Genomic DNA, 18446 nt, shown 5'->3' on the forward strand with positions numbered 1-18446 from the left:
AGCAGCTCAAGTGATTGCAGAAACAGGCCACAAAGACGTGAAGAAGACAAGTGACAAATGCACAGAGGTCCTGAGACCTAGGGACTCCTGGTTTGAGACGAGTAAAGACTGTTTATTCCTCATGCTTGGCCTGGCCTACCCTTCTGCCATTGCCACCTTGGAATATGGGGGACCCTGCCCTTCCTGCATCACCGTCCTGGGATGTGGGGGATCTAGGGGTGGCAATCCAGGGGTCACAGGTAGCCTGGGACTTCAGCTCAGGGCAAGGGAAGGGTCTTAGTCACTGCCTTTCTGTAAGGTTATTTTAAACAGCTCTAAGATTTGTACAGGCATAATTTGTCTATGACCTACTTGTTCAGGAGAGAGTTTTAGAAAACCAATAGAACAGTCAGTTACCTTGGTTTTAATATTGGCAAAAGGGACCTGGAATACTAACTGGAGGGAGCCCTGCCTTGTGGGTGAATGGGGCATCTCTTTTAACTCCCACCTTGTCATATACTCGGTGACTGTTATAACATGAAAAAATGCTTAGGGACAGCATGAGCTTACATACATGAGCTTACATGAGCTTAAAATGCAAGGGCTATTTTAGAGAAGCATAGACTGAAAAGATGTGTGGCCAAAGGTGGCAGGGGCCACCCTTGTTCCTTCCCTGTATTTTGTGATCAGAATCAAATAATTACTTGGAAAGAAAAAAAATAGTTCTTATCCACCTTTTTGTTTATAAACTTACCCTTTATCAAAAGAGACAAAAGAGATGCCCTTTTAATGACACTCTTAATATCAGCCTCATGTCTTTAGATATCAAGTATATTTCTATTTTTTCCCATAACTTGGTAAAAAGAATCCATGATAATAATTCACCTTTCTGAGAGGCCTTCTTTCCATAACACTTTTATGATGGAATTGTTAAAATCATTAAAGGAATGGTAATATACGTTACTGTCTAACCAAAGAAAAAGCAGAAATGAAAAGAAAATGCTTTAAAAATTTTAAGTATTCTTTGATCAGCAACTGTAATGAGAAAATAAAGAGGCTTAATACAGAAAAAAGGCCAAATTTATTCTTGTTAACATAAAGTGGTAGTGAGTTAAAAGAGATCTTAGCAATCACCTAATTCAAACCACTCATTTACCAACCAAAAGCCAGAGAGGTTAAATGTAATTTTGCATTAACCTGTAAGTTCAAAATTGTGGACCAAAAAAAACATAAGCTATTACTAACATTACAATTTATGACACATGAAAGGAATTTTGAAAAACATTACCTGCATATTGATAAAGAGATGAATTATATTTCTCAGGTGGGAATAAGAGGGTAATACATTTTACCCAGTTGGGGTAACCATCTTCTGTTTTATTATTCAGTTATAGGGTACCTAAAGAATAATATCAGTCTGCTTTGGTTTGACTTCCTCAGCCCGACTAAGTTCCTTCATACTTTTGACACTGTTGGCATTGCCCTGGGCTGAATGTGATCCCAGTTATGTATCTATTAAAGATCTGGAAGACGCAAATGCCAGCCAACTACTTTAATTCCAGAAAGAATTATTTTCCAACACCAAAAGAAAAAAGTGACAGTGTCGTTTTAATATGCCAGTCACCAACATGACAGGATCTTGAGGAACTTTTAGGATAATTTTGACTCAGCCATTTTCACTTTATGTGCTAACTTTAGAACTTAATCTCAATCTCAGATATATTCCAAAGTATGTAATGATATAGATTGTTAGCCTGAGACAATCTGCAGTTCACACACAAGAAGCAGAACATGTTTAATCTTGAGAGAGGAAAACTAATAAGCTATATGAGCTGTTTCATAAATAATAGAATCATCATCATTTACCTGTTATAGAACATTGCCTTGGGGAGTGGCAAACAGGATTGTCCAGTGAAAGATGCTAGCAGTGTTCTCTGGGTTGCCTAGCAATGAACTACCTGGAAGAGGGGTCCCCTCTTCCAGCAGGAGAGACAGCATTTCTGACATAGCTCACATCCATCTCCAAAGCTTGTCTGCAACTCTCTTAAGCTACAGTTCCTCAAGTTCAGACTGTTCTCCCTGCCTTCAGAAGACCATTCTCAAGTTTCATGGTCCTACAAAAAAGATGGAGTAGAAGGAGGGAGCATGGTCCTTCTTTGGCAGGAGACAGCATGGTGTCTCCAGCTGTGACTATTCCTGCCCTTTATTCCTGGGACCCTGAGGGCTCAGGGTCTGCGTACCTCACACTGTTACCCTTTGCCTAGAAGTTTCCCTGCTTCTGTGCTACCCCGTGTGCTACTGTGCTGTTTGGCTATGCTCAGTCAGCCTCTTCAGAAATGCCTCAACAAGGGCCTGATATGTCAGATTCATAAAAAATGCTTGAAGACAAACACGAAACCCCCAAGATGTGTTTATGTTGCAGTTATCTTTATCTACGAATATATTCTCAGAGAGATGTTGATTTAAGGGGAACAGTTCCTTTGCTTTTTATTACTGGCTTTAGGACAAAGAAAATAATGTATTAGAGTTATAAAAATTGCTTGTAAAAAATAACATTTATATACTAACTCTGAGGTCAAGGTGAATAATCCATTGTTACTTGTAAAAGTCCATCTGCAATTAAACCAATTTAAACTTCTGGGTACCTAAAACATTGTCTATTTGGAAATAGAAGATTTGCTAAGTAAGGTGGTCGATAAGATGTAAGAGTCGCTAATAAAAGTGTATTTAATTACAAAGTCAAGTTTTCAGTCCATCAGTTGGGAAGCCATTTAGCGGTGGGGGAGTGGGACTGGGATAGAGAGCAAATGTCAATCCTATATGAGCCAGAAATGGTGAAGTGTCTCATAGCAGGAAAAATGACATCTAACTTCAAGAACAGGGAGATGAAGGGCATCCGGATCTTGCCTGGATGGTAGCAGTGAGGAGACTAGACAGGTGACTTCTTTTCATGTGAAAAAATCAAGGCATAAACATGTTTGAGGAGTCTGGGCGTGGTGGCTCATATCTGTAATCCCAGCATTTTGGGAGGCTGAGGCGGGTGGATCACTTGAGATCAGGAGTTTGAGACCAGCCTGGTCAACATGGTGAAACCCCAACTCTACTAAAAATACTAAAATTAGCTGGATGTGGTAGTGTGCACCTGTAATCCCAGCTACTCAAAAGACTGAGGCATGAGAATCCCTTCAATCTGGGAGGTGGAGGTTAGAGTGAGCCAATATTACACCACTGCACTCCAGCCTGGGAGACAGAGCATGACTCTGTCTCACATAAATAAACAAAAATGTTTGAGGGACTCTGTCATGAAGAGAAAAAGGAAGTCATAAACCTTTTAACTGACTGGTAGTTGGACATAAGTATTAGGAAAGTAAATCAAAAGCCAGTTTAAATTTAAGTGAGTGAGTAGTACAGAGGGTGGAGAAGGTAAGTGGGAATTATCAACTACTATAAAAAAAAATTAATGTAGTATAAAGACAATGTGTGTAGAGCTAGGAGACTGCCTGACTTACTCCTGGTATCTTAGTGACTCTTGTTTCATGAGGCCTGATGACTGGTTTTATCCAGGCTAGAAGAAACGATGCCCCAAATTATGAAATCAGCCTGGGTCAGCTAGAAGGACATAAAACGTTAAACTAGTCATAAGTTAAGGTTAATTAATAAAAAATCTGGTTCTAGTTCAGTTAGAGGTAGGACACTCAACATTTGTTTTGATATCCTGTTCCTTTTGTTCAACTATAAAGTGGAGTTTACTGATTGATGCTTGCTGAATAGAGGAAAATACACTGTAAAGTATAAAAACTGAACAAATTTATTAACATAAAACATAGCAACTCTATTGAGAGGCTGTTTTTTTGTTCTAAATGGCATCAGCACAGCTTCAACCTTATCAGCCACATTCACTTAGAAAACTCAGTTAACTCTTAGAGACTTGATCTTCTCTTTTGTACATGTTGTTACTGTCAGCTGGGATGATGGATGTAAAGCACATTAAAATAAAGTTAAAGTAAAAAAAGTTAAAATAATGCCTTATACATTAGTATTTCTACTATTATAAAAAATGCCCAGCTGTGTAAGATGATACATAGTCTAGATAATTATGACAATATAACCTCCTTATGAATGACTGAAGGCTCAACCCCTTTGGAAGCCACTCTCTGCAATCCTTGCTCCATCAATTTCAAAAGCTATGGAATTGTTAAGTAGTCTGACGAAGCACTGTTTTCATTCAGGGTGGCATACTCTGGCTATGAGATTATATGTTTCTTTCCCAATCAAAGTTTCTTTTAGAGTTATTCATGTTTTGAAGTCTACTGTAATCATGACAGTATTGGAAAAGCAAGTAATGCCAAAAGAAGAGGCTTTATACATATTATTGGTATACACAAGATTAACAATTACTAATATTTATTCAACACTTACTAAACATACCTATGTTAAATGCTAAATACCAGCTGTGGAATAATACTGCTTGAGTTCACATTCTGGCTTTATTACGTAGTACTTATAAAGATATCTATAGATCAGTTTCTTACCTATAAAATAAGGATAATAATACAGGGCTAGCATACTGTGCAACTCTGCAGCCCATACTTTTGGCCATTAAGTGATACTAATTAATACGTCCAAATGCTGTTTATAAGATTTAGAGCTTCCTTAGTGAGATTAAAAAAGGATATTATTTTATGTTTGTTTGTAATTGGAAATGTTTTACATGTGTACTGACTTTTTATGAACTTTAAAGTTAGGAACTTTTTTCCTAGAAAATTTGGAAAGCTACTCAAAGGCATGAAGCATTATTAACATAAGATACTGAGTTCAAGTTTTCTCTAACCACGTTCCAAAGTGCTACATCATGATGGATATTTACCACTCACCAGGAAATGAATGCAATTTTCCATTTATATTAAATATTACATTGATAACACTATGCAGTTTTTTTTTCATACTTTCTGGAATTGCATACAAGTAATGTTTTATAGTAGCAGATGTGTGGCATCACATCAAAAACTTGTAAAACCTTTACATGAAAATCACATCTGCTACTCTCCACTATTATTTTAACTACAGTTATATGGTTTGCTTTTCTGTCTGTGCCAGAGAAGACAGCTTTGCATCAAAGCTGTCCTAGCAAATCATGTCTTCTGGACCAGCAGCTAGTTAAGCAAATTGTGTAACTGCCATTAAAACCAAAATGTACCCAGCAGACATAATTTCACAAAAGAGGAGAGAGAACCACATTGGTACAAAAGTCACAGCTGTTCAACTCTCCATTTCGCACGATTTTATTAAAAAATTTTCCTATCTTTATGAACAGTGACAGTTACATTCCTAGTTAGCAATTTTAGGACGTCTTAATACGTAATGCTAAGTGCTGCACTATCACAGATTTGGTGTCTGTCAGGAAAAATTGGGATAAGTTCTTTCTGCTGCTACATAGAGTCAAAACTTGGTCTGTTTGCCCAGATAGCAGATAAAATTTTAAAAGACGCTGAGTAGGGCCCATTGTTCTCTAAAATACAGAGCTGCATGCTGTCTCTACTGATCCAAATGAGGGCCAACATTTCTATGTGAAGGTCCACACAGTAAGAATTCTTCTTTTACATCTTGCTCAGTGGCCATGTTGTTCAGGGCCACTCTGAAGTGGTGGGTAATGGAGCTGGTGGCTCAGGATACCTGGGTCCGTAGCCTGTCTCATGGGGCTCTACAAGCATCCTGACCTCGCATTGTTGGCCATCCTGCTACAGGAAGGCCAGGGAGGAGACGTTCTTGAGGAATCCCTCATATGTCTCTAGGGATGGGTCCTAAAGGCTTGTTCAGACCATTATGAGGTATAAATGCTAAATTTATAGCAGGCATTTTGGGTAAGAGTTTGCAATCTGGGCTCGGCAGTCAAATTGCCTGGGTCCAAATGTCAGCCCCTTGTCTCAATAATGTGTGGTTCTGGATAAGTTACTTAACTTTTTCAGGCAGGGTTTCCTCACCTATAAACTCAAGACAATTTAGCTCATTATCACTATAGAGATAATTATAAAGGTGGTTAAGCACTGAACCAAGTTAATGGCACATACTAAGCATTCAATAAAGGTTAACAATTTCCATGACATGATGATGATGATGAAGACTTCTCTGGTTCTTGACTATATTAAACCTACAATCTTAAAATCGAATTTGCAGGGGACAGAAAGTGACATAGTGGGGTAAAATCAGTTATAGTGGTCAAAACCTGTTCAATTCAGGTTTCTTATTTTCTAGCTATGTAAATTCTCTTCTGCTATTGATTGCTGGAATTCCTATTTGCTTGTCTGTGGCTGAGAGGAAAATGTGTATTTGTGCAAGTGTGCCAGAGACATTACACTCATTCCAATCTGATGATGACACAGAGCTCAACCTGCAACTTCTGTTCCCAGTTGTTGCTCTACCTGAAGAGAGGTGCTGACTGCTAAGCTGGACCTCTTGTGTACATGCAAATAGGCTTTCTTTCTTTCTTTTTTTTTTTGCTACTGGGTGGCAAGGTGGAATCTTTTACATGTCTTGTAAAGAGTACCTCGAACTGCATGAATGGGTATGTGATTAAACATAAAAATAATAGCTATACAGAGAATCCATTGCTCATTATCATTAATAGCATTAGTAAATCAACATTTTCTCAACTATATATTAATAAAAAGACATTGCTTTGTTATATTAATATTAATGTTACCAATTAAACATATATAATTCCTTAAAATAGTAATGCTATCACTATAATTATGAAAAGAATCTTAATCTAGACAGTTTTTATTTTATATTTATAATACAACTGAAAGTGTTGAGATCGCAACTTAACTTCGACTAGATATTTTACTAATTTTTTGTGGTAAGAAATTAGTTGACTTTTTTCCCCCAACAAAAACACTCTGCATACTGAAAGTGATGAATAACCTCTATTATTACATATGTATCCTTATAGCTCCCATAAACAAGGCTACTATTCAAAGCCAATTTATACCTTGTGGAAATAATAGTGTAAAGAGATGAGATACACAATTAAAGCAAACCATGTAAATAGGTATATTCCAATTAAAATATGTGACAAGTTTAGTGGGATGGAAGAGATCCCCCATTTCAAGTAATATATACGTCATATACAATAAACAGGTATTTTAGTTATGCTTATGAAGTTTTTCAAGAGGATATTTCTAATAAATACTGGGATGATATTCTACTTAACATTGTCTTTAAGTCTGAATTATCTCTTTATTTGTCTCTGTTTTCCACGTGGCCTGCTACACTCACACACCTAATTACTGACACTGGTAAACCCTATAAAATTATGTAATAGGGACAACACCATAACAAAGAATAGAACAGAATATAACTGGAAGGAAATTAAACTGTATTTACCCACTATGACCCGTATATACAACCTCCAAATCACTTAAACTCTGAAACTATTAAACATGTCAGCCTGATCTAATTATAGAAGACGTGACTGACTAAATTCTAAATAATTCTCTGACTATGGCTGTGTTACATGAAAAGTGAAGTGGAGAAATGTACAGAGAAGTATAATGTAGGCAAACACACACACACACACACACACACACACACACACACACACACACACACGCGCGCGCGCACAACATCTGAAGCATAAAGATAACAAGGAACATTTTTGTTTAGGGTTACAGCCAGTGTCCAATTTCATAATGGATTATAAAGGATCTACTAGCAGCAAATCTTTACTTGCAGAACAAACATATCAATGATTCAAGAAGGTAGGAAGTATAGCTTTCTGACATAGAGGTGTCTTGCTTCTCTGTTAGATGATTAGGACAGAGAAGAAAGGTTTTAGTTAAACTGTTTCCTGCATTGGAAGTGAGATTGAAAGGAGCTGAATATATGAAAAAACAATCTGAAGAATTAAAATAGGGCAGGGGTGAGCAAACTATGACCTGCAGGAAAAATGTGATCAGCTGACTGTTTTTGTCAATAAAGTTTTATTGAAACATAGCTGATGTTGCCAATAGTTGCTTTTAAGCTACAACAGCAGAGCTCAGTAGTTGTCACAGAGGCCATATCGTCCTCCACCCCAAATATTTGCTATCTGGGTTATTATGGATTTTGCCAGTATACAGATGAAGGAATGGTTCTTATTCAATGATTCTGTGAGGAAATACACAAAAGATCTGATAAGTCTCACACTTAAATTCTCTTTCTTTACATGGAATTTCCTTGAATATCTAATGTAATAGGCTTAGATACAGTACAGTTTGACTTAGTGAATTACAATAAGCCAGCATTTATTTGAAACATGTAATATTTATTTAGGAACTGTAACTATGTTATTTAAAATATAGGGCTACTTTAATTGGTCAGCAGTCTAATGGGACACAGAGGGCTTATAACTATTTACAAATGCTATCTCTTTATTTTTCAGTTAGAGATACCTCTGTGTATTTATCTTACATTTTTGTGTCTATTCAGTGTCTGTGTGACACTATACATTAGAGACTATGCTAGAACATTGCAAGTGGCAAATGAGCTCAATTCACCTTGACTGTGAATCTGGAAATGACTGACTGTGGAGCCAAAATTGGGGCTTCTCCAAACGAAAACAATGGGTGAAAGTATTCAAGACAAGTGCTCCTGAGGGACATACTAAAAGGCAAGGACACGGATTTTACTTATCTGTACATCTCCAGGGCCAAGAAAGACTTGACACCTAGTAACAGCTCAGTAATGGTTTGAATATTGTCACAAAAACAATTTAGCACTAAAGCTAATCTGCAATCCTTGACTATCTGTAATTATTGTTAAACAGAATATGGTTGGAGAAAACAAAGTAAGATCTTAATGAACAATGTGAAGTCATTTGTTTTTCAAACTCTGTATTTCTTGGGTAGTGTTTCCCAGGAATATGTAGGCTTTGTTACTCACCCAAATAACTTTAGGAACATTATACAATAGGTAAGAATTAAAAACAATTGTCTACAGGAAGAGAGAATTCTAGAAAAATTAATCACATATTTAACTTTTGAAAATTATGAATATGACTTATTTTCCAAGAAAAATATGTATATGTAATTTAACTCCAAATGGTTTCTTTATTCTGAATAAAAGGATGCATGGGGGGGATAATTCACACCATGACGATATGTTACCTATCGGAGGTTACTTTGTTACACAAAGTAATCCGATAGGTAACACAGAAGTTCAATGTACTGAAAGAATACTGTTGATTTGGAATGATGTCCTAAAAAAAAAAATTCGGAATTTTATTTTATTTTTCAAGTACAAAATATGGCTGATTTATTTAATTGACTTTGAAATCTGTTTTAATAGAACATCTCATTTGCGCAACCAGTCAGCTCCCAACATTTTGATTGCAAAATGAAAGGCATTTACTTTGATATCTTTAATTATCATTCATTTAGAGGACAGTGTGAAACACACTTTTTCAATTGGTGTTTTAGATACGTTGAGTCAAAGGAAGGGAATGACAAATTAGCCAGCTGGAGAGGAAAGAAACAGCTAGCTAGTGCTGCTAGTTTTGGTGGATACTTCAAAGTAAGATGAAAGGGAAAGGAAGGGGCTGTTAGCCACACATGCTCAATAAATAAAATACTAACATAATTTCACAGCATATTAATAAATTAATATCACACTTAGAGACTTACTCAACATAATAAGTGCCATAAATGGGATCATCGATTTTTTCCCAGCCATATGGAAGCTCTGAAAAATAAAGAGTTATTTCTTTCAGTTAATAAAGAACAGATATCACATTTTCTAATAAAAAGTAATATAATTTAATTGTTCATGGATTGCAGAAATGGTCTACCAAAGTGGAACAAAGCATTCAGAGTCAGCAAGAAATTTCAGAACATATTATAGAAACTGTAAGAGGCACCGACTTGAAAAATTGGCAGTTAAAACACAGAGCTCTCTTCTCTGCAGATATGCTGCTGGGTCTAGCTATTTATCTCAAGAGAAATAGTAAGATGGCATGTCATCACGTTATCACCATTTAGTGCAATATAGAAGGGAAATCACTTTCCTGAAAGTGCATATGGTTCTCTTATTTATTTGTATTGCTAAAGGAGCATTACAGGACAAAGACCACATTTTCAAAATATATTTCTGAGGATAGCAAATTGTTTCTGATGACTAAAATAAAGCCATTATAAATTCCCAATTGATATTCCACTATTTGAGACGGTTAGCTTGCTCTTACTCTACGTAGGTCAGAATTTGAATGCTGCCAATGCACTCTTTCAGCATATTTAAAACTAAGCTCTAAAATTGTGGACATACTTTTCTTAATAATATAGTTCATATTTTCAAATCTCCATGGCTAATTTTAATTCACACATACACATATTTTAAAATATCATCAATACTAGAAATCCTATTATAGGTAAACACATGCTGTCCGAAAACTAGGCTTTGCTTCACAATACTGTTTTCCAAATATGCCAAGGCTTTATGATTACTAACTCCTTCAAATATGAAGAATATTGTATTTTCTTGAGAGAGATGAATTTTTACATGCATAGAATTTGAAAGCTAGGATGTATTGACATGTTTAAATAATGTATTTCAGTGAAGTTTAAATGTTTTATTATTATAGTAATAATATATATTACTCTTGACAAAGCACAGTTATCAAAAGAAAACTGAAATTATCTGCAACCCTGCCACCCAGAAATAACCACTTTTAACATTTTGGTGAATATCCTTCAAATAATGTTCTATGCATATATGTGCAAACACTTTTAAAAGAAATTACATCATATGGTGCATATTACTTTTATAGCCTGATATTTCTACTTAATAGAATATCAAGGATGTCATTCAATGTGAATGTGTGTTACTGCACAATATCATTTTTAAGATGGCAATAGCAGTAGTCTGCAGCATGGCTAGAAACTGTGTAATTCCATCGTTTTTCTATTATTGAATGTTTGGGACTTTCCAGTTTTTACCTGTCATGTGTCATCTGTATTGGACCTACTAAAATGTAAATCTTTTATTATTTTTCTATAATATAGTATGGGCAAATTCCTAGATGTGAAATATTAGATCAAAGGGCATGCATCTTTTTATTGTTTTTGACATATACTGCCAGATTTCCACCTTCCCACTCACTGAAAAGTACTAATTTATAATCTCACTGAGAATGTATGAGTGATTTTGTTTCTCTGTACCATCAAATTAAATAAAGATCCACAATTCCTCATCCAAAACTTTTAGGAACATATACATTTTAGAATTTAGATTTTTTGCAATTTTATAAAGTTAACAGTGCAAATGCCTTCTCTTTCAGAACACTCTAAGTAGAGTTGGGGAAAGCAGTTTACGATCTAACATATGAGTATTTCTGCAGCCAAAGATATGATTCATACTAAGAAGGATACCTTAATAAACTTGCAGCACCAAATTTTTGAACACCGTAAGAAATCTTTCTTTCAGAAGGATAATAAGAGTAAACCTTTACTGAGTATTGTCTGTGGTTTGAATACTGATGACTTTTCTAGGTACTAACTCATTTTATCATGCCAACAACTCAGGACTCAAAAATCTTGTACTCTAGTTCCAGTAAGCTTAACTAATTTAAATATCAATTCAGAAACTCTATCACAGCATAAACACCACTTAATTTAGATTAAGGAGAATAACTATCCAGATGGTTTTCACCAAATCCCCCAAGCTACTGGCAAATTCATCTAGTAAAAAGGAACTCATTTGACAAGTATCTACTGAGTGCCTTTTATAAACAGCTCATCCAAAACCTTTTTAATAAGCAGCTCATCCTAAAGTAAAATAATATACAGAGGTCAGCAATTAATATTATGCATATTTATTCATTTATTAACATGGTTCAAGACAGGGATATGTATTTATAAGAGGTTTAAATCTTATAAATGTAATAATATATAAAACAATCATGTTCAATAAACATGAAGAGTAAAAGCCTAACACAGTTAACTTATGAATACAGTCCTACTTCTTAATGCCAATGCCATATGGAAGCACTTCATGGTCAAAGTTTGTACAATTATCTTTTCTAAAGGAGTAAATAATTCCTTCAGTTTGTTTACTAGCTCTAAGCAATGTATCCCAGAAAGGCAGAGTTCAGGGATTCTTTATCTTTGTTAGATTTACAATGCCAAATTTCCTAGGTACAATTTATTATATATTATACTTTCCCACTTGCCATCAAGCAGTCCTCATCAGTATTTAGGGGAGAATATGCTTTATTTTTCATAAGATATCAATATATTTTGTTTGTTTCATATTTCCAAAGTAAACTATTATTGCATGCTAAAACAAAATCACGTATTATAAACATTTGTATTTTAAGAACTGTTAGGGGTCCTAGACTCACTTTGAGGCAAAATTATACACTAGTTCTAACCTTTTGTTACAAAGAACATCATTTGTTTCATTTTGAATATTTTCAAGGAATTGATGGAAGAACCTTACAAGAAACCAACAACAGATACATGCATTGCTTCATTTGTAGTGGAATGGCTGTAAAAATATACAATGATTGTTTTAAAAGGTACTTGTATATATGTGTATATATTAATGTGTACTTGTATGTGTTGGCATGTGTGTGTTTGTGTGTATTCCTTTGGGATTTTGCTTCAAAAACAAAGATTTAAACTAGAATGTTAATGAAAAATCAAAATTTTCACAAGTTTTTCTTCACTCGTAAAAAAAGACAAGTCATAAAATAAACGTTTTAACTTTATACACTGAAGAGTACACATCTAGACGATGAAAACCTAAGAAAGTTAAGAATTATCTTTCACTGTGAAAATTAAGCTATTTGGACTTGGATTAGTTTTAGAAAAACAACTGCTGCTTCTTTAAATTAGGCTAACAGAGGAGAAAAAGAATTTCCAACATTGTACTATTTGCCCAATCAGACAAGCAAGTACCTTGGAGCTTTTGGGTCCTAGGTTATTTAGAACACTGTATTCAACAATACCTGACAAATCCGTGGATGATTAAGGTCACATTGATGAAAGAATAACATACACTATGTAACAGGAAAAAATAAACACTTGAGATCAGCAAGGTTAATGCTGCATTAAGAACTATTTTAATTGAGATTTTCTTCAGGCCATGGAACCATGGAGCAAATTCAGTGATGAAATATTCCTACCCTGAACAATATCTAGATTAATTTGCAGTCAATCATATCAGCTTTGTAAAACTGGAATAAAAAAAAAGATTAAACACGCACTCAGCTTTGCCTGGATTCTGCCACAGTTAACATGCTATATATTTTTAATTTAATTGTGCTTCCCAAATATTGTTTTATTTACTTATGTTTTAGTCAGGTACATTTTCATTACAGAAAACAGAGACCCCTTTATTCTAGCTCATTTTTTACACTACAAATGGGAAACTTGTAGAAATCCAAGGACAATAGTTTTTTCTTTCTTTTCTTTCTTCCTTTCTTTTTTGTGATGGGGTCTTACTATGTTGCCCAGGCTGACCTCAAATTCCTGTGTTCAAGCAATCCTCCCACCTCAGCCTACTGCATAGCACAGACTACAGGCATGTGCCCCTGGCTGCAAAGACAATATTTCTTAAGGAAATGGAATCCACATCCTAGAAAGCTGCAAGGAACCTGGCATAAATATCTCAAGATATCTCACAAGGATCCATTTGGTCTCTTTCATTGTCTGTCTTTTGAACTACAGTATGTCTTTTATTTTGGTGCATCTGTGTCTTTCTCTTGGTTCCTTTTCACTCTGGGCATATTGTTCCTTCTCTTCAAGTGACTGGCTACTTCTATTTACTCATCTTGCATGTGTCCTAGAATAGCCACCTCATAGCTGGCTATATGTTGCATTTTATCTCAAGTTGCTCTCCATACTTTATTGTCTCAGTTTCCTAGTTCAGTATCCCATCGCCACAAAGAATTCATTGGCCCAGTTGATTTTCTTCAAAATAGTTCCAAGTTACTTGGTTTGGCAAGGCAATGTGATGGCTGCTCTCCAATCAGCAATCTATCTACAGATTAATCAGATATGGCCTGGGGTGTGTCCCTTTGGAATATACAGAGCCTGTTCAATCAACAAGCTATGGATGGGAAGTGCAACAAACTTGTATTGTAAGAAAAATAGCTTTGAAAATAAACAAACACTTCAATAGCATGAAATAGATACTGAACTTTCCAAATAAATGATCTAATGCTTTATAAATAACATCTCTAACAATAGCTTTGACTCAAGGTTAACATCAGTAAAAAGATATCCACACTTTGATACTGTGCACTGAGAAGGGTGCCTCTATAGTATACTTGCCAAAAATAAATAACCTTATGTGTGTGTATTTAACAGTTGGGGTTCCATTGTGTTGCCCAAGCTGAACTCAATCTTCTGGGCTCAAGCAATCCCCTTCCCTCAGCCTCCTGAGTAGTTGGAACCACAGTGCACACCACTGTGCCTGGCCAGGAATGCCATTTTGATCATAAGAAATGTATGACAAACTCAAATGGAGGGACATTCAATAAAGTAACTGGCCAGTATCCTTAGAAAGGGTCAAGGTCGTGAAAGAGAAAAAACAGACTAGGATATTATCACACAGTGAAGGAGAATATGGAGACATGATGACTAAATGCATTGTAGGATAATGGACTGGATCCTGAACCAGAAGAAGGACATTAGTGGAGGAACTGGATAAGACTGGTAGATTAGTTAACAGTCCATATTCATTTCCTGGGTTCAATGATTGTACTTACGAAAGACGTAAATGTTAGAGGCAGCTAAGTGGGAGTTATGTGAAACTTTTTTGTACTGTTTTTATAATGGTTTAGAAGTCTAAAATAGCTTCAAAATGAAAATGTTGAAAAATCTAGGTCACTTACTCTTACTATTGATTAGAGGGCTTCTACTCACTATTTATTTTAAAAACCTTATTTTTTTCAACTTTTACTTTAGTTTCAGTGGGGTAAATGTGCAGGTGTCTTATTTGGGCATATTACATGATGCTGAGGTTTGGGGTATGAATGATCCCATCATCTAGGTACTGAGCATAGTACACAACAGTTAGTTTTTCAACTCTTTTCCCCCTCCTTCCCTTCACCTTCTAGTAGTCCCAACTGTCTATTGTTGCCATCTTTATGTCTATCAGTACCCAATATTTAGCTCCCATGTATAAGTGAGAACATGCAGTATCTGATTTTCTCTTCCTGCATTAATTTGCTTGGGATAATGGTTTCCAGCTGCATCCATGTTGCTGCAAAGAACATGATTTCATTATTTTGTATGGCTGCATCGTATTCCATGGTGTATATGTACCACATTTTCTTTACCCAACCCACCACTGATGGGCACCTAGGTTGATTCCATGTCTTTGCTATTGTAAACAGAGCTACAGCAAACATATATGAGTGCATGTGTCTTTTGGTAAAATGATTTGTTTTCTTTTGGGTATATACTCTGTAATAGGACTGCTTGGTCAACTAGTAGTTCTGTTTTAAGCTCTTTGAGAAACTGTCAAACTGCTTTCCATGTAAGTGTTCCCCTTTCTTTGTAGCTTCACCAACATCCGTTGTTTTTTTGATTTTTTATTAATAGCATTCTAACTGGTGTAGAATGGTACATTTTTGTGGTTAGAGTTGCATTTCTCTGATGATTACTGATGTGGAATAGCTTTTTGTTTGTTTGTTGGCTGCTTGTACATTTTCTTTTGTGGAGTGTCTGTTCATGTCTCTTGCCCATTTTAAAATAAAGCTATTTGTTTTTTGCTTGTTCAATTGTTTAAGTTTCTTACGGATATTGGATATTAGATCTTTGTCTTATACATAGTTTGCAAACATTTTCTCCCATTCTGTAGATCTTTTTACTCTGTTAATTGTTCCTTTTGCTGTGCAGAAGCTCTTTAGTTTAACTGGGTCTGACTTGTCAATTTTTGTTTTTCTTGCAATTGCTTTTTGAGGACTAAGTCATAAATTCTTTCCCAAGGCTGATGTTTAGAATTGTGTTTTCAAGGTTTTCTTCTAGGATTCTTAAAAGTTTGAGGTCTTAAACTTAAGTCTTTAATTCATCTTGAGTTATTCCTTGCGTATAGTGAAAGGTAGGGGTCAGTTTCATCCTTCTGCATATGGCTAGCCAACTATCCCAGCGCCACTTATTGAATAGGGAGTCTTTTCCTATTGCTTATTTCTGTTGACTTTGTAAAAGACTAGATGACTGTCAGTGTATGGCTTTCTGTCTGGGTTCTCCATTCTGTTCTATTCATCTATGTGTCTGTTTTTGTACCAGTTCCATGCTGTTTTTGCTACTGTAGCCTTACGTTATAGTTTGAAGTCAAGTAATGTAATGCCTCCTGCTTCGTTCTTTTTTGCTTTGGCTATTTGGAGTTTTGGAGGGGATTCCATATGAATTTTAGCATACTTTTCTAATTCTGTAAAAAATGGTATCAGTAGTTTGATAGGAATAGCATTGAATCTATAGGTTGCTTTGGGCAGTATGGCAATTTTGGTATTGATTCTTCCAATCCATGAGCATGGAATGTTTTTCCATTTGTTTGTGTAATCTATGATTTCTTTTAGCAGTGTTTTGTAGTTCTCTTTGCAGAGATCTTTCACCTTCTTGGTTCGATGTATTCCTAGGTATTTGTGTGTGTGTGGCTATTGTACATGGAATTGTATTCTGGATTTGGCTTTCAGTTTGAATGCTACTGGTTTGCAGAAATGCTACTGATTTTCATATCCTGAAACCTTGCTAAAATTGTTTACCAGTTCTAACAGACTTTTGGCAGAGTCTTTAGTATTTTCTAAGCATGGAATCATATAATCAGTGACGAGAGATAGTTTGACTTATTTTCCTATTTGGATGCCTTTTATTTCCTTCTCTTGTCTAACTGCTATGGCTAGCACTAAGTTGAAATGGAGAAGTGGGACTGGGCATACTTGTCTTCTTCTAGTTGTCAAGGGGAATGCTTCCAGTTTTTGCACCTTCCGTGTGATGTTGGCTGTGGGTCTGTCACAGAGGGCTCTTATTATTTTTAGGTGTGTTCCTTCAACACTTTGTTTCTTGAGGATTTTTATTATGAAGTGATATTGGATTTTATTGAAAGGTTTTTTTCTGTCTACTGGGATGATCAGATGGTTTTTGTTTTTAATACTATTTATGTGGTGATTCATATTTATTGATTTGCCTATGTTGACTCAACCTTGCATCCTAGGAATGATGTCTACTTGATCATGGTGAATTAACTTTTGGATGTGCTATTAATTTAGTTTGCTAGTGTTTTGTTGAGGATTTTTGCATCTGTGTTCAGCAAAAATACTGGCCTATAGCTTTCTTTTTTCATTGTGTCTTGACAGGTTTTGGTATCATATTCACACTTTATTAATATGAAATCAGATACATAGAACACTAGATTCATTTTTATAGAACTGAAATTTAAATAAAATGAGAATGTAAGATTTTTGCACTTATATTCTTGTTTTATACCGTGTTATTATTATTTTTGAGACAGAATCTCACTCTGTCACCCAGCCTAGAGGACAGGGGCACAATCTTGGCTCACTGCAACCTCCACCTCCTGGGTTCAAGTGATTCTGATGCCTCAGCCTCCTGAGTAGCTGGAAATACAAGTAAGCACCACTACACTCAGCTAATTTTTTGGTATTTTTAGTAAAGACAGGATAACACCATGTTGGCAAAGCTGGTCTCCAACTCTTGACCTCAGGTGATCCACTCGCCTTGCCCTCCCAAAGTGCTGAATTACAGGTGTGCACCACCATTCCCAGCCTTGTGTTAATGTTTTTCAATAGCTATATTCAAGAGAATGACTTTTAATTTTGCTATTTTACCCTTATTTATTTTTCTTCTGTTGTCTGTCTTTCTTCTCTCTGGAAAAACTGGGTAAACACAACATTCATGTTTAAATGCAGCTGCATCCTGGGCCCTAGCAGTAACAGATTCAGTAACAGGAGTGCTAAATCTAGAGTCAGGCACTGTTCCTTTCTAAGGAGGCAGTGTCTTGCATGGGCCACGACAAAGATTGTTTATGTAAATTCATGTAAGGTCATATGGAGGTTGGTTCTGGTAGGCAGACTAGAATGGACCTCCTAGTCCAGGAAGGCAGACTAATTTAGAAATCATACAATGCACTAAGATATTAGAGACAGAGGCAGAAATCAGAAACCCTTCCCGACATATACCTACTTAATTAAACCAAGCTACTCAAGCAAGACATAATTTGAGGCAAGGACTAATGGTAATCATTCAACACATTTCATTGTAGATCTAAACTCAAAGGTGGGGACAAAAGTAGAAGAGTAATTTGTAAATGTCTAATGTGTAGAAAATATGGAAATAATGTAATTAAAAAAGAGAGGAGAGGGAAAAAAGTAGAATGGCCAATGAGCTCATGGACTATTGCTTAGGTAACAGGTGGGATTCAACGAATATCGCTTAAAGTTGACAACTGAATAAGGGCCTTAAAAAAGT

At 35.7% G+C, this 18446-nt stretch overlaps 1 protein-coding gene across 12 annotated transcripts in view; it reads right to left on the bottom strand.

The window, feature by feature from the left end:
- The window catches only part of MAGI2 (membrane associated guanylate kinase, WW and PDZ domain containing 2), a 1426516-nt gene that overhangs the window by 341844 nt on the left and 1066226 nt on the right, over positions 1-18446 (bottom strand). For all 12 annotated transcript variants that reach the window (XM_039472765.2, XM_039472764.2, XM_074379315.1 and 9 more), the window contains one exon: positions 9639-9696. In XM_039472765.2, the coding sequence (XP_039328699.1) occupies positions 9639-9696 (58 nt within the window). The remainder of the gene's footprint in view (positions 1-9638; positions 9697-18446) is intronic.

Source organism: Saimiri boliviensis, chromosome 10 (genome assembly GCF_048565385.1).
Source record: "Saimiri boliviensis isolate mSaiBol1 chromosome 10, mSaiBol1.pri, whole genome shotgun sequence".
In the NCBI taxonomy this organism is placed as follows: Eukaryota; Metazoa; Chordata; class Mammalia; order Primates; family Cebidae; genus Saimiri; species Saimiri boliviensis.